The 18,231-nt window shown below is 47.6% G+C and overlaps 1 protein-coding gene across 1 annotated transcript in view; it reads right to left on the reverse strand.

Annotated features, from left to right (window-relative positions):
* The window catches only part of NSD2 (nuclear receptor binding SET domain protein 2), an 881,013-nt gene that overhangs the window by 553,232 nt on the left and 309,550 nt on the right, over positions 1–18,231 (reverse strand). The window contains exon 9 of the mRNA XM_085642559.1: positions 1,214–1,298. Within this exon, the coding sequence (XP_085498685.1) occupies positions 1,214–1,298 (85 nt within the window). The remainder of the gene's footprint in view (positions 1–1,213; positions 1,299–18,231) is intronic.

The following is an 18,231-nucleotide window of genomic DNA, read 5'->3' on the forward strand; positions in this document are numbered from 1 at the left end:
TTGGGAATTACAAAATAGAAGCTAGGTCTAACAAAAAAAAACACAGAAATAGGATGAGAGTTTAGCAGCAAGCCTAAAGAAAAGATACCATGTCTCTAAGGTTCATAAAGCCATTCACTTGTAAACACTGGCGAGGAGGGTGAAATACAAATGCAAGATAAGATGGGAACCACCTCTTGGTATCTTGCAGACAAATCGCATTAAATCATTACGATGTAGTGAGAAAAACTTTTGTTAAACAAAGGAGGTGCAAGAAATAAATCAGCTATATTATAAAAGAAGGACCACTTCTACAATAGTCAACCTGTGCTGATTTTAGAACTGATGCAATTGTATATCAGAATACATGTGCTCCACATCCCGGTTTCAACATCAACAAGATTCTGATGACAATTTACAGACTAATGTATAAAGTACACGGTTGATGGTTTGCTGTTTTTTTATATTTTAGTTACATCCCATTTCATTTATTTTAGTGACCATTAATCAACATTTTGTATGCTTCAAGGGTGTTTTTCAGTCTTGAGAAAGCCAACAGGTGTAAGAACCGAAGTGAAACATGACATCACCCCCAAAAAAAATGAAAAAAAGAAAATCAAAATGCACATCAGTAAGCAAATACAACATCAGCATAGTACAACGATCTGGAAGAAAACTTTGAACACCGTGTGCCAAGTGTCCAAAGTTCTTCATACTCTCTGGGAAAGCTAATACGACTGGATGCAATACGTAGCACCTGTATCAAAGAACAAACAATCCCCATTTCATTGCAGTTCCTCTAGTGCTGGGGTGGAACGCTTCAGACACATTTGAAGAAATGCACTGAGAAAAGACAAGTTTTTTACTATTAGGACTAGATTACTAGATTTCAGTGCTCAAGACTAATCAGTATGCAGAGCACACTCCTTGCCCTGGTAAGCCTTGACATCATGTTACAAACTAGTTTGGGCACAAATCTTGTCATCCCAGAAGCTACTGTATAGGAAACACTCAGTCACAATAGTTGACAATGTACGATTGTAAGTTAGTGTACTCCAACACTACTAGTTAGCACATTAATCAGATTTTGCTTCAAGAACTACTTTTATGCAGTGGTTTGTCGATGATCTATTATCGAGAAAAAGGCCTGATTCAGCACACTATAGATGCTTTCTTTTATACTCTAGTATTACTAACCCACCCGAAAACCTTATATATAGGGGAAAAAAAATACCAGATTGCTTCTTCTTGGATGAGGTAGTTTCCGCAGTCTTCGATTTCTTTATTTTTGTTGCTTTAACATGGATCTTTTCCCTTGGCTAGAAACAAAATGTAAAAAAATGAGAATCACTGGATGCCGACTGAGTACGGCTGTATTTCTGAAAAAATTGAATACTTGATTATTTCCTGTACGTAACATTTAACTTGCAGTCGCTTCAATCTGTGTGCTTCTCTAAACAGTTGGGAAGCACTTCACTGAACTACTATTGAAGACTTTCAGATGCGTGATTGTTTTTTTTTTTTTTTACATTCTATTCCACAATTGCATTGTGACCATTGTAGTTATACTTCACAGCTCCTCTACTATACCACAACTGCATCCAGGCCTAAGCTTCATATTCTTACAGAGCAATGCATTGTGGTTTATGCAATTATTAATGAAGTAATACATTTCCTTAGATTTTGATCCAATGCAGCTTCTTACTGCTACTACGTTTATACATATAAATCTGTTAATGTAACATTTTTCTTCATTACAACACAGGAGACGTATTTCGCTTTGTTTGGTTCTCAGAGAAATGCAGCACTGCCAGTTTAAAAGCAAATGAAAGTGCATTTCAAGCAAACGGGAAAAGAGCAAGCATTGGCAAAGCCAATCAGTCTGGCCTTTCACATAGCTACAGTTACCTCAAGTAATTACTTGATGATGTCTCTTTCGAGTCAGAAAAAACAGTGTGAAGTCTTTAACAAAACTGCAGTCCTTCAGAAATTTAAAGTCAGAAGCAACTGCGTATCAAGTTTGTAATAGAGCTGCAATGACTCGTTACTAAAGGTCCCTCTTGAGTAAGATGCAAATACCTAAAATGTCCTAGACAAAGTAGAGGGATATGGTTTCAACACAGGATTGTGCAAATCCACTTTTGCTACTCTAATTATGCTCGATTTCAATCGGATAAGTAAATATGTCAATGCTGGTATCTGCTGATGAATCAATATCGCAACTTTCAATAAATGTCTTAATTACTATGGAAAACTTGAAAAGACAACCAGGGGCCAGATTTACTACGATTTCGCACAGCACAGCAAAGCAACTTTCTGTCCAGCATTGCATGAAAGGGGACAGCAGCAATGTGCCACATTTACAAACATATGGAACATTGCTACTTAGCGCTGGCGCACCTTTGGATGCCCAGCACCTACACAGATACTTTTGCGCCATGCTGCAAGCATGCCTATGTTACAGAGCAGGATTGCTTTTGTGCAGGAAGGGATACCTTTCTGCACAAAAACAATCCTTTGGGACATTTTCCTCTTGCTAAGCGTGCTGCAGAATGACCTGTGTCCAATAGGAGCAGCATTTTTGAGTAATTTCAGGTTTATTGACGTTAGTAAATCTGGGATCACGTCAAAACCCATGGGTGGATGCATGGGAACGTGTTGCATTACATTTTATTACAAAGTCACTCAAGGCCTCGCAAATCAGCCCCTGCACAGATTTGGAAATTAAAGTTAAGGACTTGTGGTGGCTTGCAATGGCTTGCACTATGCAAGGAAAATGCAAGTCCTTATTAATCTGCGTCAGAGTACGTGAAAATAGTAGCAATCACTGGTTAAGTCAAGTACTTTCGAACGGATTGGTGGGAAAATGTTTTGTTTTGAATAGCACTATATTTAGGTCCATGTGGTAGGAAGAAGCAAAATGCAAGCCAACAGATATTTGGTGAACTGTGTATATTTGTTACTAGGTGTCCCTCACAAGTCAACTGCACAAGCATTTAAAAAGAAATTTTTAAGCTGCTGTTCCCCTTGTTGTTACTATTTATAGCGGTCCAGCTCAAGTTAGAAGCAACTGCCTCAAAAGACCTGTACCAAACTGAGGGGGTGTGGTATTATATTTTATTTTTTGAATTCATAGGGCGCAACAGCTCCCCAAAAAGGGTTTCCCGGCGTCAAGGCGGACTGGGTGAGAAAGAAGTGGCAGTTTATAGAGATTATTGGTTAAATAACCAAGTCTTTAGGGATCTGCGGAAATGGGTGTAAATAGTTTCTTTGCGGATAGCTAGAGGAAGAGAATTCCAGAGGGAGGAACATAGGGGCTGACAAGAGACTGCAGATACTGAGGTGCCATGCCTATTTTGATTGTGAACATATAGCTCAGGGCTTTGAACTTAATAAAGTTCTCCACCCTGAGCCAATGCAGGTCACGGAGGTAGCTGGAGATAAAAGTGGCTCTGGGAACCCTGCAGAGTAGTCTTGCTGCAGAGTTCTGTACCAACTGCAATCTGCAAGTCACCGCCTTGTTGGAGCCAAGGTATAGAACATTTCCGTAGTCAAGCCTTGAGGGGATCAGGGCTTGAACTACTGTTCTCTGGGTAGCATCTGGCAGCATCCAGATGATCTTCCTGAGCAATTTCAAGATGGTAAAGCAGATGGCAGTAACATTGACTGCCTGGTGGTGCATGGTCAACGAGTCGTCGATGGTTACGCCTAAGTTGCGGACTTGGCAGGAAAGCGGAGGGAGAGTGCCCATCTCGTCTGGCCAGTGTAGTGGGCCCCAGAGATCTTGGTTCTTGCCAAGGATCAGAACCTCGGTTTTATCGTCGTTAAGTTTGAGATGGTTGTGGTTCATCCATGTGGCAATTTTCCGAAGACCTAGCTGAAGGAGAGGGTTTGTGCTGAGATTGGTGTTCGAGAGAGAAAAAATTATCTGGGAGTCGTCGGAGTATGTAAATAGAGTCAGTCCAGCATCTTCGGCTAGTGGTCTAACGTATAAGTTAAAAAGCAAAGGGCTAAGGATGGAGCCCTGGGGCACATCATAGGGTGAGAAGTGAATGTCGGAGCTAGCAGTAGTGGGGAAAATTTGAAAGGTGCAGTCCAAGGCTGAGCCACAAATGCCAAGTGACCTCATTGTGTTGATTAGTATAGGATGAGATACTGTGTTAAACACTGTGCTGAGGTCTAACAGTATGAGAGCAACAGTATCTCCAACATCCAGACTATGGCGCAGCCTTTCCGTCACACCCAACAATGTTGTTTCTGTGGAAAAACCAGCTCTGAAACCAGATTGAGATGGATGTATGATTTTGTTTGTTTCAATGAACTGGGAGAGGTGGGAATGGATGTGTTTCTACAGAATTTTAGAAAAGCCCGGCAGAAGGGAGATAGGTCGATAATTGGAAAGTATGCCAGGGTCCGCAGCGGGCTTCTTTAGGAGGGGGTCACCATGGCGAGTTTCCAGTGAGAAAGGACTGTAGATTCAAGTAAAGTGGAATTAAGGACATTCAGGATGACACGCAAATGGGGAGGGTCAAGCTGCTCGAGTATAGAAATAGGTAAAGGGTCCTTAGGAGAGCCGGATTTCACATTATCTAGGAGGATTATAAGGGAGTCTTCATTAAGAAGGGGCCAGGAATCCAGAAGGTAAGTAGGGATGTCGGGCTCAATGTAAGGTTCAATATTGGTTGAGTCTGTCATGTGGGGAGAGAGAGTTTTCTGGGGGGCGATTCTGGACTGTGACAGAAGAGGACTGCTCACATGCAAGTTAGCGATATCCAGATAGATATTCTCAATTTTGTGAGTAAAAAAGAGGGCAAGGTCCTCGCACTGTCGTTTGTTAAGAGGCGTAGGACTTGCTAGGGTCTCTGAGCCGGCAAGCTCCCTGACTAGGCCAAAAAGTGTTTCTGAACAGTTCGCAGCTTCGGAGATGGTTGTAGAGACAAATTTGGCACGTGCGGAATTAGAGGTTGTGGTATGTTTTTTTGCCTTTTTGTAGACCTTCTTGGATTCTGGAGCGTAGCCTCCTCTCCATTTCCGTTCTAACGCTTTACATTTAGATTTCTCTTTTTTTAGGATTTCGGTGTACCGTGGCGCAGGAGGACGATGATTGTTGAATCTTTTATTAGTGAGAGGGAGACAGGAGTCTATGGCATTCGAAAGCCAGGCATGTACTCTGTCAGAGAGCGCTTTAACCCTCAATTCAGACGTGGGTATATTGGAGCATAAGAGATTGTTAAGACCACTTAAGTCACGTTTTTTCAAGTCTCTTTTTAGAACCTTAAGGGGAGGGAACGAAGACATTGAGTTGTCAGGGGGAGTGAGGCTGAATTTAGATAGGAAGTGGTCAGACCAGCATATGTGTAGTGCAGGGGAGCAGTGAATGCAGGATAGACTTGAAAAAATGGGGTCAAGAAGGTGGCCTGCCTGGTGTGTGGGGCCCGAGTTTAGTAGATTAATATTCATGGCGGCTAAGTCAGAAACAAAGTTGATACAAGTTGAGTTGGAGAGAGCCTCTTGATGTAGGTTTAGGTCACCCAGGAGCGAGAAATTAGTATAGCTCATGAGCAGGGGGTTATGAAACTGGTAAAGGATGCAGCCCAGGAAGTTGGGGGCCCCGGAGGACGGTAGACCAATAGACCAGAAAAGGTGAAATTAGGGGTTAAGGCTAGTTAGAATAGAGTGGCTTCACAATTAGTTATGGCTATAGGTTCAAATTTGCACTGAAAATCTTTTTTGAAGATAATAGCTATACCCCCGCCCATTTTGGGCCCTCTATCCTTCCTGACAATAGCATAATTGGGTGGTAGCGCTGCTGCAACGTCAGGGCCTGCGCTCTCATGGAACCACGTTAAGAACAGCGCGTCAGGTTGTTCGTAGAGCAAGAGGTCGAAAATGTCGACTTAGTGCTTGGGGAGTGATCGGCAGTTGGTGCTGAGGAACGAGAATACTTTATTGAGGAGAGCTGCCGAGTGAGTATTACGCGTATTACCTGGTGAAGTAAGGAAATATGCTTGGGAAGTAGCAGGAGAGAAGTTGAAACCGGGACAATGTTCCTCAGCTATATTTTCTGCTGAAAGTAGGATGCAGTCCTGTTGGATCGGAATGCGGAGAGCCCAGAGTTGGTTGGGCGTGAACACGAGCCTTTTGGTTTGCTTTGGAATAGGGGTTGTGGCCCCTGGCCCCATCAGGGCGCGGACGGGCTTGACTTTGGGGCGCCCGCTGCGCTTGAAGAATGTTATTGGCTTTAAGTAGAGAGCCGGGTTCTGGGTCATGTGACCGTCCGAGCTCCGCTCCCTCTAGCCTCACCAGCTGTGTGTGACGAGAGAGCACGGACGGCCAACACCCGCCACATCAATCGGGGAAACCCCGCGGTGGAACAAGGTGTGGGTGCGACTAAACAAGGGAAGTGCAAAGTGCGAGTTAGCGGCAGGAAGGTAAAAAACTATTTCAGTTGCTTTGCTATATATTAAAACAAAGGCCGTAGTTTCAAATTTAAAATGTAGCGCTTGGTTAGTGTCTGCTAAGCAAGACTTACATAGTTGTCACCAAATCTCTAAGACTGAGCGCGTGGTATTAGAACATACATTTGCATTTAAGCTTTTACTATTTTAAACACTGGTGCTTATTTTCCATAGGATTATTTTCCAAAAGCAGTTTCATAATAATGAAGCAAAATTACAGATTTCAATACATTTATTGAATTATATTTTTAAGTTTGAGATCTCACACTAGTATTTATAGGAACCTTAATTCACTGGTAAGTACAATTCGAGTTTCCTTTTTGCTGTTTGATTCAGTGAGTGTAAGCTTGGTCTGATTTGAGTGTTTTCTGCATATGAACAGTTCTCATACAACAACTTGCTACTACAGGAATGTTTGAAGTCAAATACAAGTCTTTAAAATGCAAATCACAATCCTGTTAAGGTGTGGGTTCAACCTAGAAATCTGCATATACACGCTAGCTACTCTAATGACTTGTGCTCAGGAAAGGTGGATTTACTGACAGCGGCGCTGTGTATTTAGCGTGCGTTTAAGCATGCGTTATTGCCAATTCACGAGTGCATTTTTAATTGTCAACTCCTATTTTGTATCTTGGTTAGTTTTCTTTGTATTGTCCCCTGTTTTTAAAATTATAACTATTGTCCACATACTCACATTTAAATTGTGTCTTCACCGCTGTTTTAGCGGGTAGTATCGGTAGCTTCATCTGCGTTCCGACGCCATCTTGGAGATCCCTCGTGGCGCCATCACGCTGAGCGCTCTAGTGCTCAGGCGGAGGTGAGGGGAGTCACTACATAACCCTCGCATTGGTCGCGTAGCGGTAGTGCCTGACTCGTGCCTGAGTCGGGCCAGAGTCTTGCCCGTCTGCGCTAAGGAGGCGTGGAGGCGGTAGACGTGACATCGAGAGTTAATATTTGCTGTTATTGGAAGGTATGTCCCCTGCTATCATGCCATCATATACTGATCTTCACCGTGATGGACCATAAAGATGTATACCATGGCTCCCATTCTGGTTTCCCCTCGTACAAACACATTAATGGGTTACGGCCTGACATTGTCTCTACGATACCGTTTGTCCCCTCGCCACTGCGCGGCGGCCTCATCAACGCTCGCTCGCTTTGTAAAAACTCCCAAAATATATATGAGCTTATACTTGACAATGACCTTGACTGGCTTCTGATCACTGAGACATGGCTTAAACCATGGTGTAACCCGGACATAGCCATAGCCCTCCCACAGGATTTCTCTATCCAGCGGTTGGATAGAACCGAACAAAGGGGGGGAGGTCTTGCTATCATATATCGAAGCTCACTACAATGTTCTTCTTATGAACTTGCTGATATCAAGGGTGCACAAGCACTAGCATTTTCTTTGGGAATCCATGATTCAACTACTTTTTCGGGTGTACTTATTTATCGCCCTCCTGGCTCCCCCAAAGAGTTTCTTGACGCTGTAGGAGAAGCACTAAGTGATCTGGTGCTTAGATTCTCGACCTTCACCATACTCGGCGATCTAAATTTGCACCTCGATTCTCCTATGGCCCCAGGAGTTGAGTGTTTTATGGACACCATTAATATACTGGGACTCACCCTTCTGACTCAACAACACACGCATGTGGGAGGTCATTTACTAGACTGTATTTGTTCAAACTCCACCTGGCTGACAGTCCAACCTCCCTGTCCTCAGTGCTGGTCTGACCACTATTTCATCCCGTTTCAGATTTCTTTAAATCCTAAACCTCTGGGCACTACCTTAAATAATACAACTACTTTAAATCCGATCCATAAACCTAATTGAAAACAATTATCCAGTAGCCCGGATGTGTTGGAAACTTTGGTAGCCTGTATTCCGGCGTCTACAGGAAATATGTCTGTTGACAATCAAAAGTTTGGTGATTGGATAACCATGATGGGCCATCAACTTGGTCCTACAAGTACTAAAAATCCTACTAAAACCAAGAGGAAGGCCCCTTGGTACACATCTGCCTTGAGAGTTGAAATGGGAAAACTAAGAATGTTGGAACGCCGGTGGCGTAGGCAATATGAGATTACTGCCCGCGACATTTACAAGCAGGCCAGAAGAAAATATCATGCTGATTTAAAATCTGCCAAAAAAGTGTACTACCTTCAGGCCATAACTATGGCAGCTCAAAAGGAGATCTTCAAAATAGTCAATGACTTTATGAATCCTTCCGTTCTTGTGCAGGAGATTCCGCCATCTCAGAGCCTCTGCAATGAAATTTCAGACTATTTTGATAATAAAATTCTTGCTATTGTGAGAACTTTTCCCCCAGTAACTTCCTCTTCAGAAGATGATGAGAGAGTGAATAAGTTGAAACCTTCAATATGTCTGGATTCATTCGCCCCGGTCTCCCTTGAAGACTCCTTTAACGCTATTTTTGCTTGCAAATCTGGCTCCCCCTTTGATCCCTGTCCTCCTTGGGTCTTACAATCTTTAGCAGAAGTCATAAATCCCATTATAAATGGTATCATTAACTCTTCTTTAGGAACGGCAGATGTCCCTAATGATTGGAAACTTGCTGCTGTTAAACCACTCCAGAAAAAGACACTCGCCGATCCAACCACCCTCTCCAATCTACGACCGATTTCCCTGCTCCCGGTGATGTCTAGACTGACAGAAAAATTTGTGAATAAACAACTCACAAGTTTCCTGGAAGCTAATGACATCCTTCATCCGAATCAGTCAGGCTTCCGCTCAGGACATTCCACCGAATCTGCCTTACAACTGAAACTCTTCGTTTGGCTATTGATCAGGGAAAGAAGGCTGTCCTTATTCTACTCGACCTGTCGGCAGCTTTTGATACGGTCTCACATAACATCTTAGTTGACCGCCTAGCTGCCGCAGGGGTGGATGGGATGGTCTTGGCCTGGCTGAGAAACTTTCTCAGGAACAGACGCCAAATCACAGTATTGGGCCAGTATCAATCTGAAGCAAAGAACCTTAGCTTTGGTGTCCCTCAGGGTTCAAGTTTGAGCCCTATTCTTTTTAATCTATATATGGTTCCCTTGATAAACTTGATTGCTTCCTTTGAGATTAGTACAATCTCGTATGCTGATGACACCCAGCTTATTTTAGTACTAGATAAGGATCGGGCTGGCGCCGAAGAAAAATTTAAAGAGTGTTTGACAGCAACATTCAAATGGATGACTAACAATCACCTTAGATGCAATGCTGGCAAAACGGAGATTCTGCCGTTTGGAAAGGAAAATGTGTTTTCCCCAATAAGTTGCTGGCCTGATGAAGAAGTAGCTCCCCCTAATACTATTACATCGGCCCGGAACTTAGGCATCAAGTTTGATGATCAGTTATCCTTTAAACAGCAAGCCGTGGCTGTTGCTGGAACATGTTTTCATATAATTAAAGCCTTGAGAAAGTTTTTTGACTTCCTGCCACTATCAGGTAGGAAAACTGTGGCAGTAGCTTTAATTACTTCCAGGTTGGACTATTGTAACAGTCTATATGCTGGAGCCAATAAATCGGTATCCCGTAAATTACAAATGGTCCAACATGCAGCAGCTCGTCTGGTATTTGGCTGGCCCCGTAGATGATCAGCCTCAGCAGCACTGAATATGCTCCACTGGCTTCCAGTAGTGAAGCGGATCCTTTTTAAAGTCCTTTTAATTACGTTCAGGGCTTTTCACCATCAAGGCCCCAAATATCTACAGAAGGGTTTCAGACGATACAATCCTGCACGCTGTCTAAGGTCTGTGGGTCACAATCTTCTGGTCATCCCTAAATTCAAGTTAACAACCAAAGGTGGTAAATCCCTCTTTGTATTAGGTGCCAAAGCTTGGAATAAGCTACCTTCTTCTCTTCGCTCCCTGTCGGTTGAGACTCATTTTAGATAAGCATTAAAACTTGGGTTTTCACTATGACTGAGACAGCATGCACAGCAATGATCTAAATATGTAGTGTTAGCGTGAAGTTTATCTACTCCCCCCCAACTCGTACATCTGAGTTGGGAGAGCGCCAAGATACTCCCCGGAGTGATAGTAGCGCTATAGAAATAGATTTTTACATTACATTACATTTTTAATAGGATAAATAAATATACCAAAGGTGGTTTATAGTGGGGAATGAACTGCAATTTACAATAAATATCTTGAGAGTTATGAAAGGAGTTGAAATATCCCTACTATACAAAGGGTCTCAGTCATTGGGAAGTTCAGGTGTCTAGCAATTTCTATTTTTGGGAACAAGTTTTAGGTGGGTGGATGCAAGGGCAAAATGTCATTCAAAATGAAAGCATACAATGGCTGGAGTCCGATGGTCTGTTCATCTATATCTTCTGCTGAGGTGGGAGGGAGTATAGTTTGAGTGACGTCAGACAAATGGAGAAAGTGGTGATTGGAAGCCGTGATATATATGAATGCATTTCATATTGTTTGGCAAACAGGAGGCTGGCAAGACAGGTCAGACCTAAAAAGCATTTCATGCAATAGTGTGGCAAGTACATCCAGACATCAAGAGGGCAATGCAGCGTTTTGTTTTCCCCCAGATTCACTAAATTACCTGCACCAATTAATTTCACATTAGGACAGAAGATTACCAGTCTTTTTGGATCCTAATTGCAGTACTGCTGGTTAGCATACATGAATTTGTATGTCAAGGAAAGATGTCAAGCTGTCCAGAGTGTAAGTGCAAGATGAAAACGTTTTCATGCTCTCTGCACAATATGTGGAAAAAATCAAATACGTGAAAAAATACCCCAAAAATCCTTTGTTCTATGAGGAGGAGGTGAAAGACTAGGATGACTGGTTTTTCAGTAAAAAGAAAGCAGTGCAATGTGCATACCACAACTCCTTCTGTGGTTAGTCTGCGAACTCCGCTACCACAAGAGAGCATCGTTCTGCAATCAATATGCTTTGCTATTTACTGCATTTCGGTGGGACACTGAGCCATATAATACAGACTTCAATAAGCGCCAGGTAATTGCGTTCATTGAAAAAAGGAGTGTGTTTTCAAGTATAGGGAAAGAGTCCGTAAAAGAACAAGTTACTTACCTTCGGTAACTATGTATCTGTAAGAAACATTAGTTAGTTAGATTCCTCCCCTTAGAATATCCCCAGGCGTCAGGCTAGTTCCAGAAAGATTTTTGTAGCAATACCCCTTGCGCGTCGCTAGGCGTCGTCTGCGGCTCCGCGTCCGTCGTTGGCGTCGTGCGCCGGAATGACGTCGGAGTACTTAGACTCCGCCCTCGCGCGCCGACATCAGTTCTTGTACATAGCCTTCCGCGCCAGGAACGCAGAGCCATGCAAGAAACCGACACTGGTGCCAAAAAATCTAGGGGCCTGAAAAGGATAACCTTAACCCTAGATGTCAGTTCGCAGAACGGGGAGGATGGGTGGGTCGGTGAGGAATCTAACTAACTAATGTTTCTTACAGATACATCGTTACCGAAGGTAAGTAACTTGTTCATCTGAAAGAAACACGTTAGTTAGATTCCTCAACTTAGAATAGATACCCCAGCAATACCAACCCCCCGGGGGTGGGTCTGCGAAGCAAGATCACACCAGAAAGCCCTGGAGAACAGAACGGCCAAAGTAGCCATCTCTCCGGACTTGGCTGTCCAGGCAATAGTGCTTGGCAAACGTGTGCAGTGAAGCCCACGTCGCCGCCTGACAGATGTCCTGCAAGGGAACTCCCCGGCCCAGGGCAGTAGTCGCCGCTGTGGCCCGGGTGGAATGGGCCCTCAACCCAACAGGAGGGTCCTTTTTTGCCAAGGAGTAACAAAGTTTAATACACAACACGACCCACCGTGAGATGGTCCATTTGTGTACCGCTTTCCCCTTCTTAGCTCCTACGTATCAAACAAAAAGTTGGTCGTCCACCCGGAACGGTTTGGTGCGGTCCAAATAAAAGGACAGCGCCCATTTTGGGTCCAGACGGTGGAGCCTCTCTTCCTCTTTTGAAGGATGCGGAAAGAAGGTGGGCAACGTGACAGATTGCCCGATGTGAAAGGGGGTCACCACTTTCGGTAGAAAAGAAGGACGAGCCCGGAGGACAACCTTGTCCGGATGAACAGAAAGAAAGGGAGGCTTAGATGACAGAGCCTGGAGCTCACTCACCTGTCTAGCCGAGGTGATAGCTACCAGAAAAGCAGTTTTCAGGGTCAGAAGACTAATGGGACAATTGTGAAGAGGCTCAAAAGGAGCGCACATCAGAAAGGTCAGAACAAGATTCAAGTCCCACTGAGGCATTACGAAGGGGACAGGAGGGAACATGTGAGCAATGCCTTTGAGAAAACGTGAAACAGGGGACTTGAAAAGAGAAGGCTGATCAGGAAGCCGTAAGAAGGCAGAGATTGCAGCAAGATAACATTTCAAGGTGCCCAAAGCAGAGCCCTGCTGGGCCAAAGAAAGAAGAAAGAGGAGAACCTCAGAAAGAGGGGTGGAAAGGGGATCCACAGCCTTTGCTGTGCACCATACCACAAATTTGTTCCACCGGCAGGCGTATACCGTCTTTGTGGAGGGACGCCTGGCTGCCAGAATGATATCACAGACTTCAGGAGGCAAGTCAAATGGCATCAACTGCCGCCGCTCAATCTCCACGCATGGAGGTGGAGGCTGGACAGGTTCGATTGGAGGACCGTCCCCTGCTGCTGCGACAGAAGGTCCTCCTGAAGAGGCAGTCCTATCGGGGGATCGATTGACATACTGAGTAGCTCGGGATACCAGAACCTTCGTGCCCAATCCGGAGCCACTAAGATAACTTGGGCTCGGTCGCGCCTGATCTTCTTCAGCACTCTGGGCAGAAGTGGTATAGGCGGAAAGGCGTACAACAGACCACAACTCCACTTGCGACGCAGAGAGTCTCCGAGCGAGTGCTGCCTTGGAAATTCCAACGCACAGAACTGCTGACATTGCGCATTCTCTTCGGTGGCGAATAGATCTAACCAAGGCTCTCCCAACTGCAGAAAGAGACCTTGCGCCACGTCCGAGTTCAGACGCCATTCGTGATCCATTATGCACCAGCAGCTGAGTTCGTCTGCTCTGGCATTCAGAGAGCCCGTCAGATGTTGAACCACCAGGGTGATGCCCTGGTGTTCCAGCCATGTCCAGAGGCGCAGAGCCTCCTGACAAAGGGTCCACGACCCCACCCCGCCCTGTTTGTTGCAATACCACATGGCGGTGGCGTTGTCCGTGAACACCTGCATGACACTTCCCCGGACAGAGGGAAGGAAGGCTTTCAGTGCAAGCTGGATCGCTCTCAGCTCCAAAAGGTTGATATGGAGTTGAGACTCCGCCGGAGACCAGAGGCCTCTGATCTCCGCCTCTCCCATATGGCCCTCCCATCCCAGGAGGGACGCGTCCGTCACTACTACGTGCTCCAGTTGGGGTAGGGAGAGGCATCTGCCGCTGACCCAATCGCAGTCCGTGAGCCACCACTGCAACTGGTTCGCAGTGCCCTCCGAGATCAAGAAATGGTCGGACAGGTTGCCTCGATGCTGGGCCCACTGAAACTTCAGGTCCCACTGCAGAGCCCGCATTCGCCACCTGGCGTAATGCACCAACAGGATGCAGGAGGCCATCAGCCCCAGAAGCCGCAGCACCAACCTGACCGAAACCCAGGATAGAGGCCGAAAGATGGGAATCAGAGCCTGAATATCCCGGACCCGCTGTTCCGGAGGATAAGCCCCGAACTGCGCCGAATCGAGAACCGCTCCGATGAAGAGGAGCTTTTGGGAGGGTCTCAGGTGTGACTTCGGCACGTTGATGGAGAACCCCAGCAAATGCAGGAGGTCGGCCGTAGTCTGGAGGTGGGAGACGACTTGCTGGGGAGAGCCTGCCTTCAACAGCCAGTCGTCGAGATAGGGGAAGACTAGAACCCAGATCTGCGCAGATGAGCTGCGACCACCGCCATCACTTTCGTGAACACCCGAGGGGCACTGGTGATGCCGAAGGGGAGCACGGTGAACTGAAAGTGCTCCTGACCCACCGTGAACCGCAGGTAACGCCGGTGGGCCGGCAGGACGGGGATGTGAAAATAAGCGTACTGCAAGTCCAACGCTACCATCCAGTCTCTAGGGTCGAGGGCAGCCAGAACCTGAGCTAAAGTTAGAATCTTAAACCGTTCCTTCCGGAGGAAGGTGTTGACGCTCCTGAGGTCCAGGATAGGGCATAGGCCCCCTTTGGCCTTCTTGGGAACCAGAAAGTAGTGGGAATAGCAACCACGGCCTACTTCTGGACCAGGAACGCGCTCGATGGCCTCTTTGGCCAAGAGGGCCGTGACTTCCTCCCGAAGAAAGATTCAAGTGATCCTCCGATATACGGTGGCACTGCGGTGGCATGGCTGGAGGGGTCGTCTCCAAGGGGAGGGAGTAGCCCCATCGGACGATTTGCAGCACCCACCTGTCCGAAGTGATGGAGTGCCAGTGGAGCAGGTGATGGTGAACTCTGCCGCCCACTGGCGTGGAATGGGCCTAAAAGCTCAGACTAGGAGGGCTTTGAGGCAGATGCTGCCGGGGTGGATGTGGACTGACGGCGTTGTCCTCTAGTACCGCCATGACCGGTGGCTAGGCGGACGTGAGGAGGCGCCCCTTCCTTGGCCACGAAAGGGGAGAAAGGCGGAAGTTTGCGGCCGTGGGGCCAAGAGACCCAAGGACGTGGCCATAGCCCGGGAGTCCTTAAAACGAGCCAGCGCACTATCCGCCTTCTCACCAAAAAGCCGAGCGCCATCAAAGGGCATATCCATGAGGGTACTCTGGACATCCCCCGAAAAAGACGTGGACCTCAGCCAGGCGTGGCGCGTGGTGGAAATCGCCCTACCCAGCGAGTCCGTGGTGTCAAGTCCACACCGTATGGCATGTCGCGCTGCATCTCGCCCGTCAGCAAGTGCCTGGGAGAGACGTGGCAGCACGTCCTCCACCGCATCCCACAGAGAGTGGGAGAAACGGTCCAAGAGGCAAGCGGTGTTCAAAGACCGCAGGCCCAAACTCAGGGAAGAGAACAGTTTCTTTCCGAACTGTTCCAGCCTCTTGGATTCCCGATCCGGAGGAGCGGATGGGAAGGAGGATTGGGAAGTGGAGGCCTGGATAACCAGGCTCTCGGGGTGGGGTGTTGGGACAGGAAACCGGGGTTGCCCGGAGCAGGGCGGTGGCGCCGGGCCGCCTTCCGATCCACAGGAGGAACTGTGAAGGGCTTGGACCAAGTGCCCTGCAGAACGTCGATGAGGGCCTCATTGAACTGCAGCAGAGGCTCTGGGGAGCTTGCTGACGGTTGAAGCACCTCTGTGAGGATATTAGTCCTCACGGCCACAGCAGGCAACTCGAGCCCCAGGGCTTTGCCCGCCTTGCGCAGCACCACTGAAAAAGCTGCACCTTCCTCCGAAGCCACAGTCGGAGGAGAGATGAAACCAGCGTCCGGTGAAGTGTCCAGACCACTGGCATCCACCAGTTCGTCTGCCCGGTCCTTTGAAAGTTGACCCTGGAGGGCCACAGGGTCCTCATACCCCTCCCAGTCGCCCCCATCATCCGATTCCTGATAAACAGGAGGAATGAATGGAGCCGGACGATATATGAAACGCTCATCCATCGGCGTCGGGGGCGTCGGGTGCGGCACCAGGCGGCGCCGCGGTCGGGTCCGGACAGGGGCTAAACCGGGTAACGGCATTGTCCGGAGACAGCGCCGGAGGTGGAACCGGTGTCGGCGGAGGAGGCGTCATGAGGTCGACTGGCGCCGACAGCGATCCAGGCCTGGATCCCTCGGGGACCTGCGGCGCCGGCACGCAAGGACGCCCAGTCGAGCGCGCCGGCAGGCGTCGACGGCGGAGCCAGGCCCCTCATGGCCGAGAGGAAGGCACTGACCTCCGCCGGAGTCGCGTCAGTCCCAGGGACTGGTGGGTATGGAGACGGACGCGGCTCCTGCGGCTCCGACGGAGCCGCGGGGGTGGGACCACCCTGACCCTCGGCCGAGTCGCGCAACCGGCGAGGGGAGTCCGAAGAGCGGCGTCGCCACTTGGACTGCTTTGATCGCTTCAACTTACCCGAAGACTTCGAGCCCGACGAGCGATGATGGTGACTGCGGCTCCGCGACCGGTCCTTGGACCTCCTCCTGGACCGGGACCGTGAGCAGCGCGGAACAGAGTGCCGAAGCTCGAGAAGCTTACGGGACCGCTCCCGCCTAGCTTTCGAGGTCAAGGCCTGGCAATCGTGGCACGACTCTGCGTCGTGGTCAGCCCCCAGGCAGTAAAGGCACCGGCGATGGTGGTCCGTCACCACCATCAGTCGATGACAGGAGTCACAGGCTTTAAACCCAGGCATCCTACCGGCACCAGAGTCGAGTCGACAGAAGACCAAAAAGAGTCAAAAAGTTTAGTCAAAAATTGACTAAGGGGTAAGCTCTGCCCGGATCGGCGCTGTCTGGCGTGGAAAAAAGAAGAACTGACGTCAGTGCGCGAGGGAGGCATCTAAGTACTCCGACGACATCATTCCGGCGCACAACGCCAACGACGGACGCGGAGCCGCAAACGGCGCCTAGCGACGCGCAAGGGGTATTGCTACAAAAATCTTTCCAGATCCAGCCTGACGCCTGGGGATATTCTAAGGTGAGCAATCCAACTAACGTGTTTTTCAGATACATCTTTTATGAAGAGGGCAGACAGGAAGGCCAATAGACCCATACAAAACGAAAACTACATTACAATTGTGTAAATTAAAATAAGGCTCATGTGAATCTGTAATGTCAGCTATCAATGTGGTTAGTTATTTTACTATCAACTTTTCGTGCGATTCCTTTCTGAACATAAGCTAGTAGCAGACCAATGAATTGCTAACATGAACAATTACAACTTACCTTCGAGGAATAGAAGCCCAAAACATTTCCCGTAGCTCCTTTAAGAGCTTGCAAGGACTACTACCTCTTTGCCAGAAATTCTATGTAAGGATTGAATTCTAATTAGTCCCAGACCGCAATAAGCGTGCACATGTTGCTGGTCCCAGTGCAATACGGTGCTGCAGTGTCTTGTTGCACAAGGGCAGTCAACATGTGCTGCAGCATCAATACCAGAGCTAAACATACAGTCACACTTTTGCTTTTTAACTCAAACACTTACGCAAGTCTTGCATCACCAGAAGCCTTGATGCATGCAGAACAAATAGGATTTTTATGCTGCACTGTTCGTTTAAATAAAGTTTCATTTTAACATGAGTGCCATGTAGCATGTCAAACTATCATACATGCATTTTATCCTCACGCACTCCACGACGCGGTTGGAGACGATGGTCAAGCAACTGCAGGCCCAGTCGTCTGACCTCGTGGCTCGCCTGGATTATGAAGGACGTGCAAGGAGGAATAACGTGCGCATCCTGGGGGTTCCCGAGCGGGCATAGGGGCAGGCCGCTGAACTGTTAGTTTAAGACTTGATTCAAAATCATCTACAACCCCGATCCCTCTGCAAATATTTCTCAGTCGAACGCGCTCACAGGGTGCCTGGAGGCCCTCCGAAGCCAGGCGCACCGCCGCGTCCCATCCTGGCATGGATCTTCAATTTTCGCGACCGTGACATCATCCTTCATGCAGCGAGAGCTGGACCTCCTCAAATTCAAGAACTCGAGCATCACCTTTTTTTCAGACTTCACCTACAAAGTGTATTTTGGAGTAGCTTGGTTGTGTAGCGTTCCTCCCTACATGGTTCTAGTAATGGGTCTACAAGCGCTCTGCAAATTGGGGGTGGTGGGCAGTTCTGAGTCCGCATTGCAGGGAGAAAGGCAGGGAGGGGGTGTTCCAGGGCATT

Source organism: Triturus cristatus, chromosome 2_2, assembly GCF_964204655.1.
Source record: "Triturus cristatus chromosome 2_2, aTriCri1.1, whole genome shotgun sequence".
Classification (NCBI taxonomy): domain Eukaryota; kingdom Metazoa; phylum Chordata; class Amphibia; order Caudata; family Salamandridae; genus Triturus; species Triturus cristatus.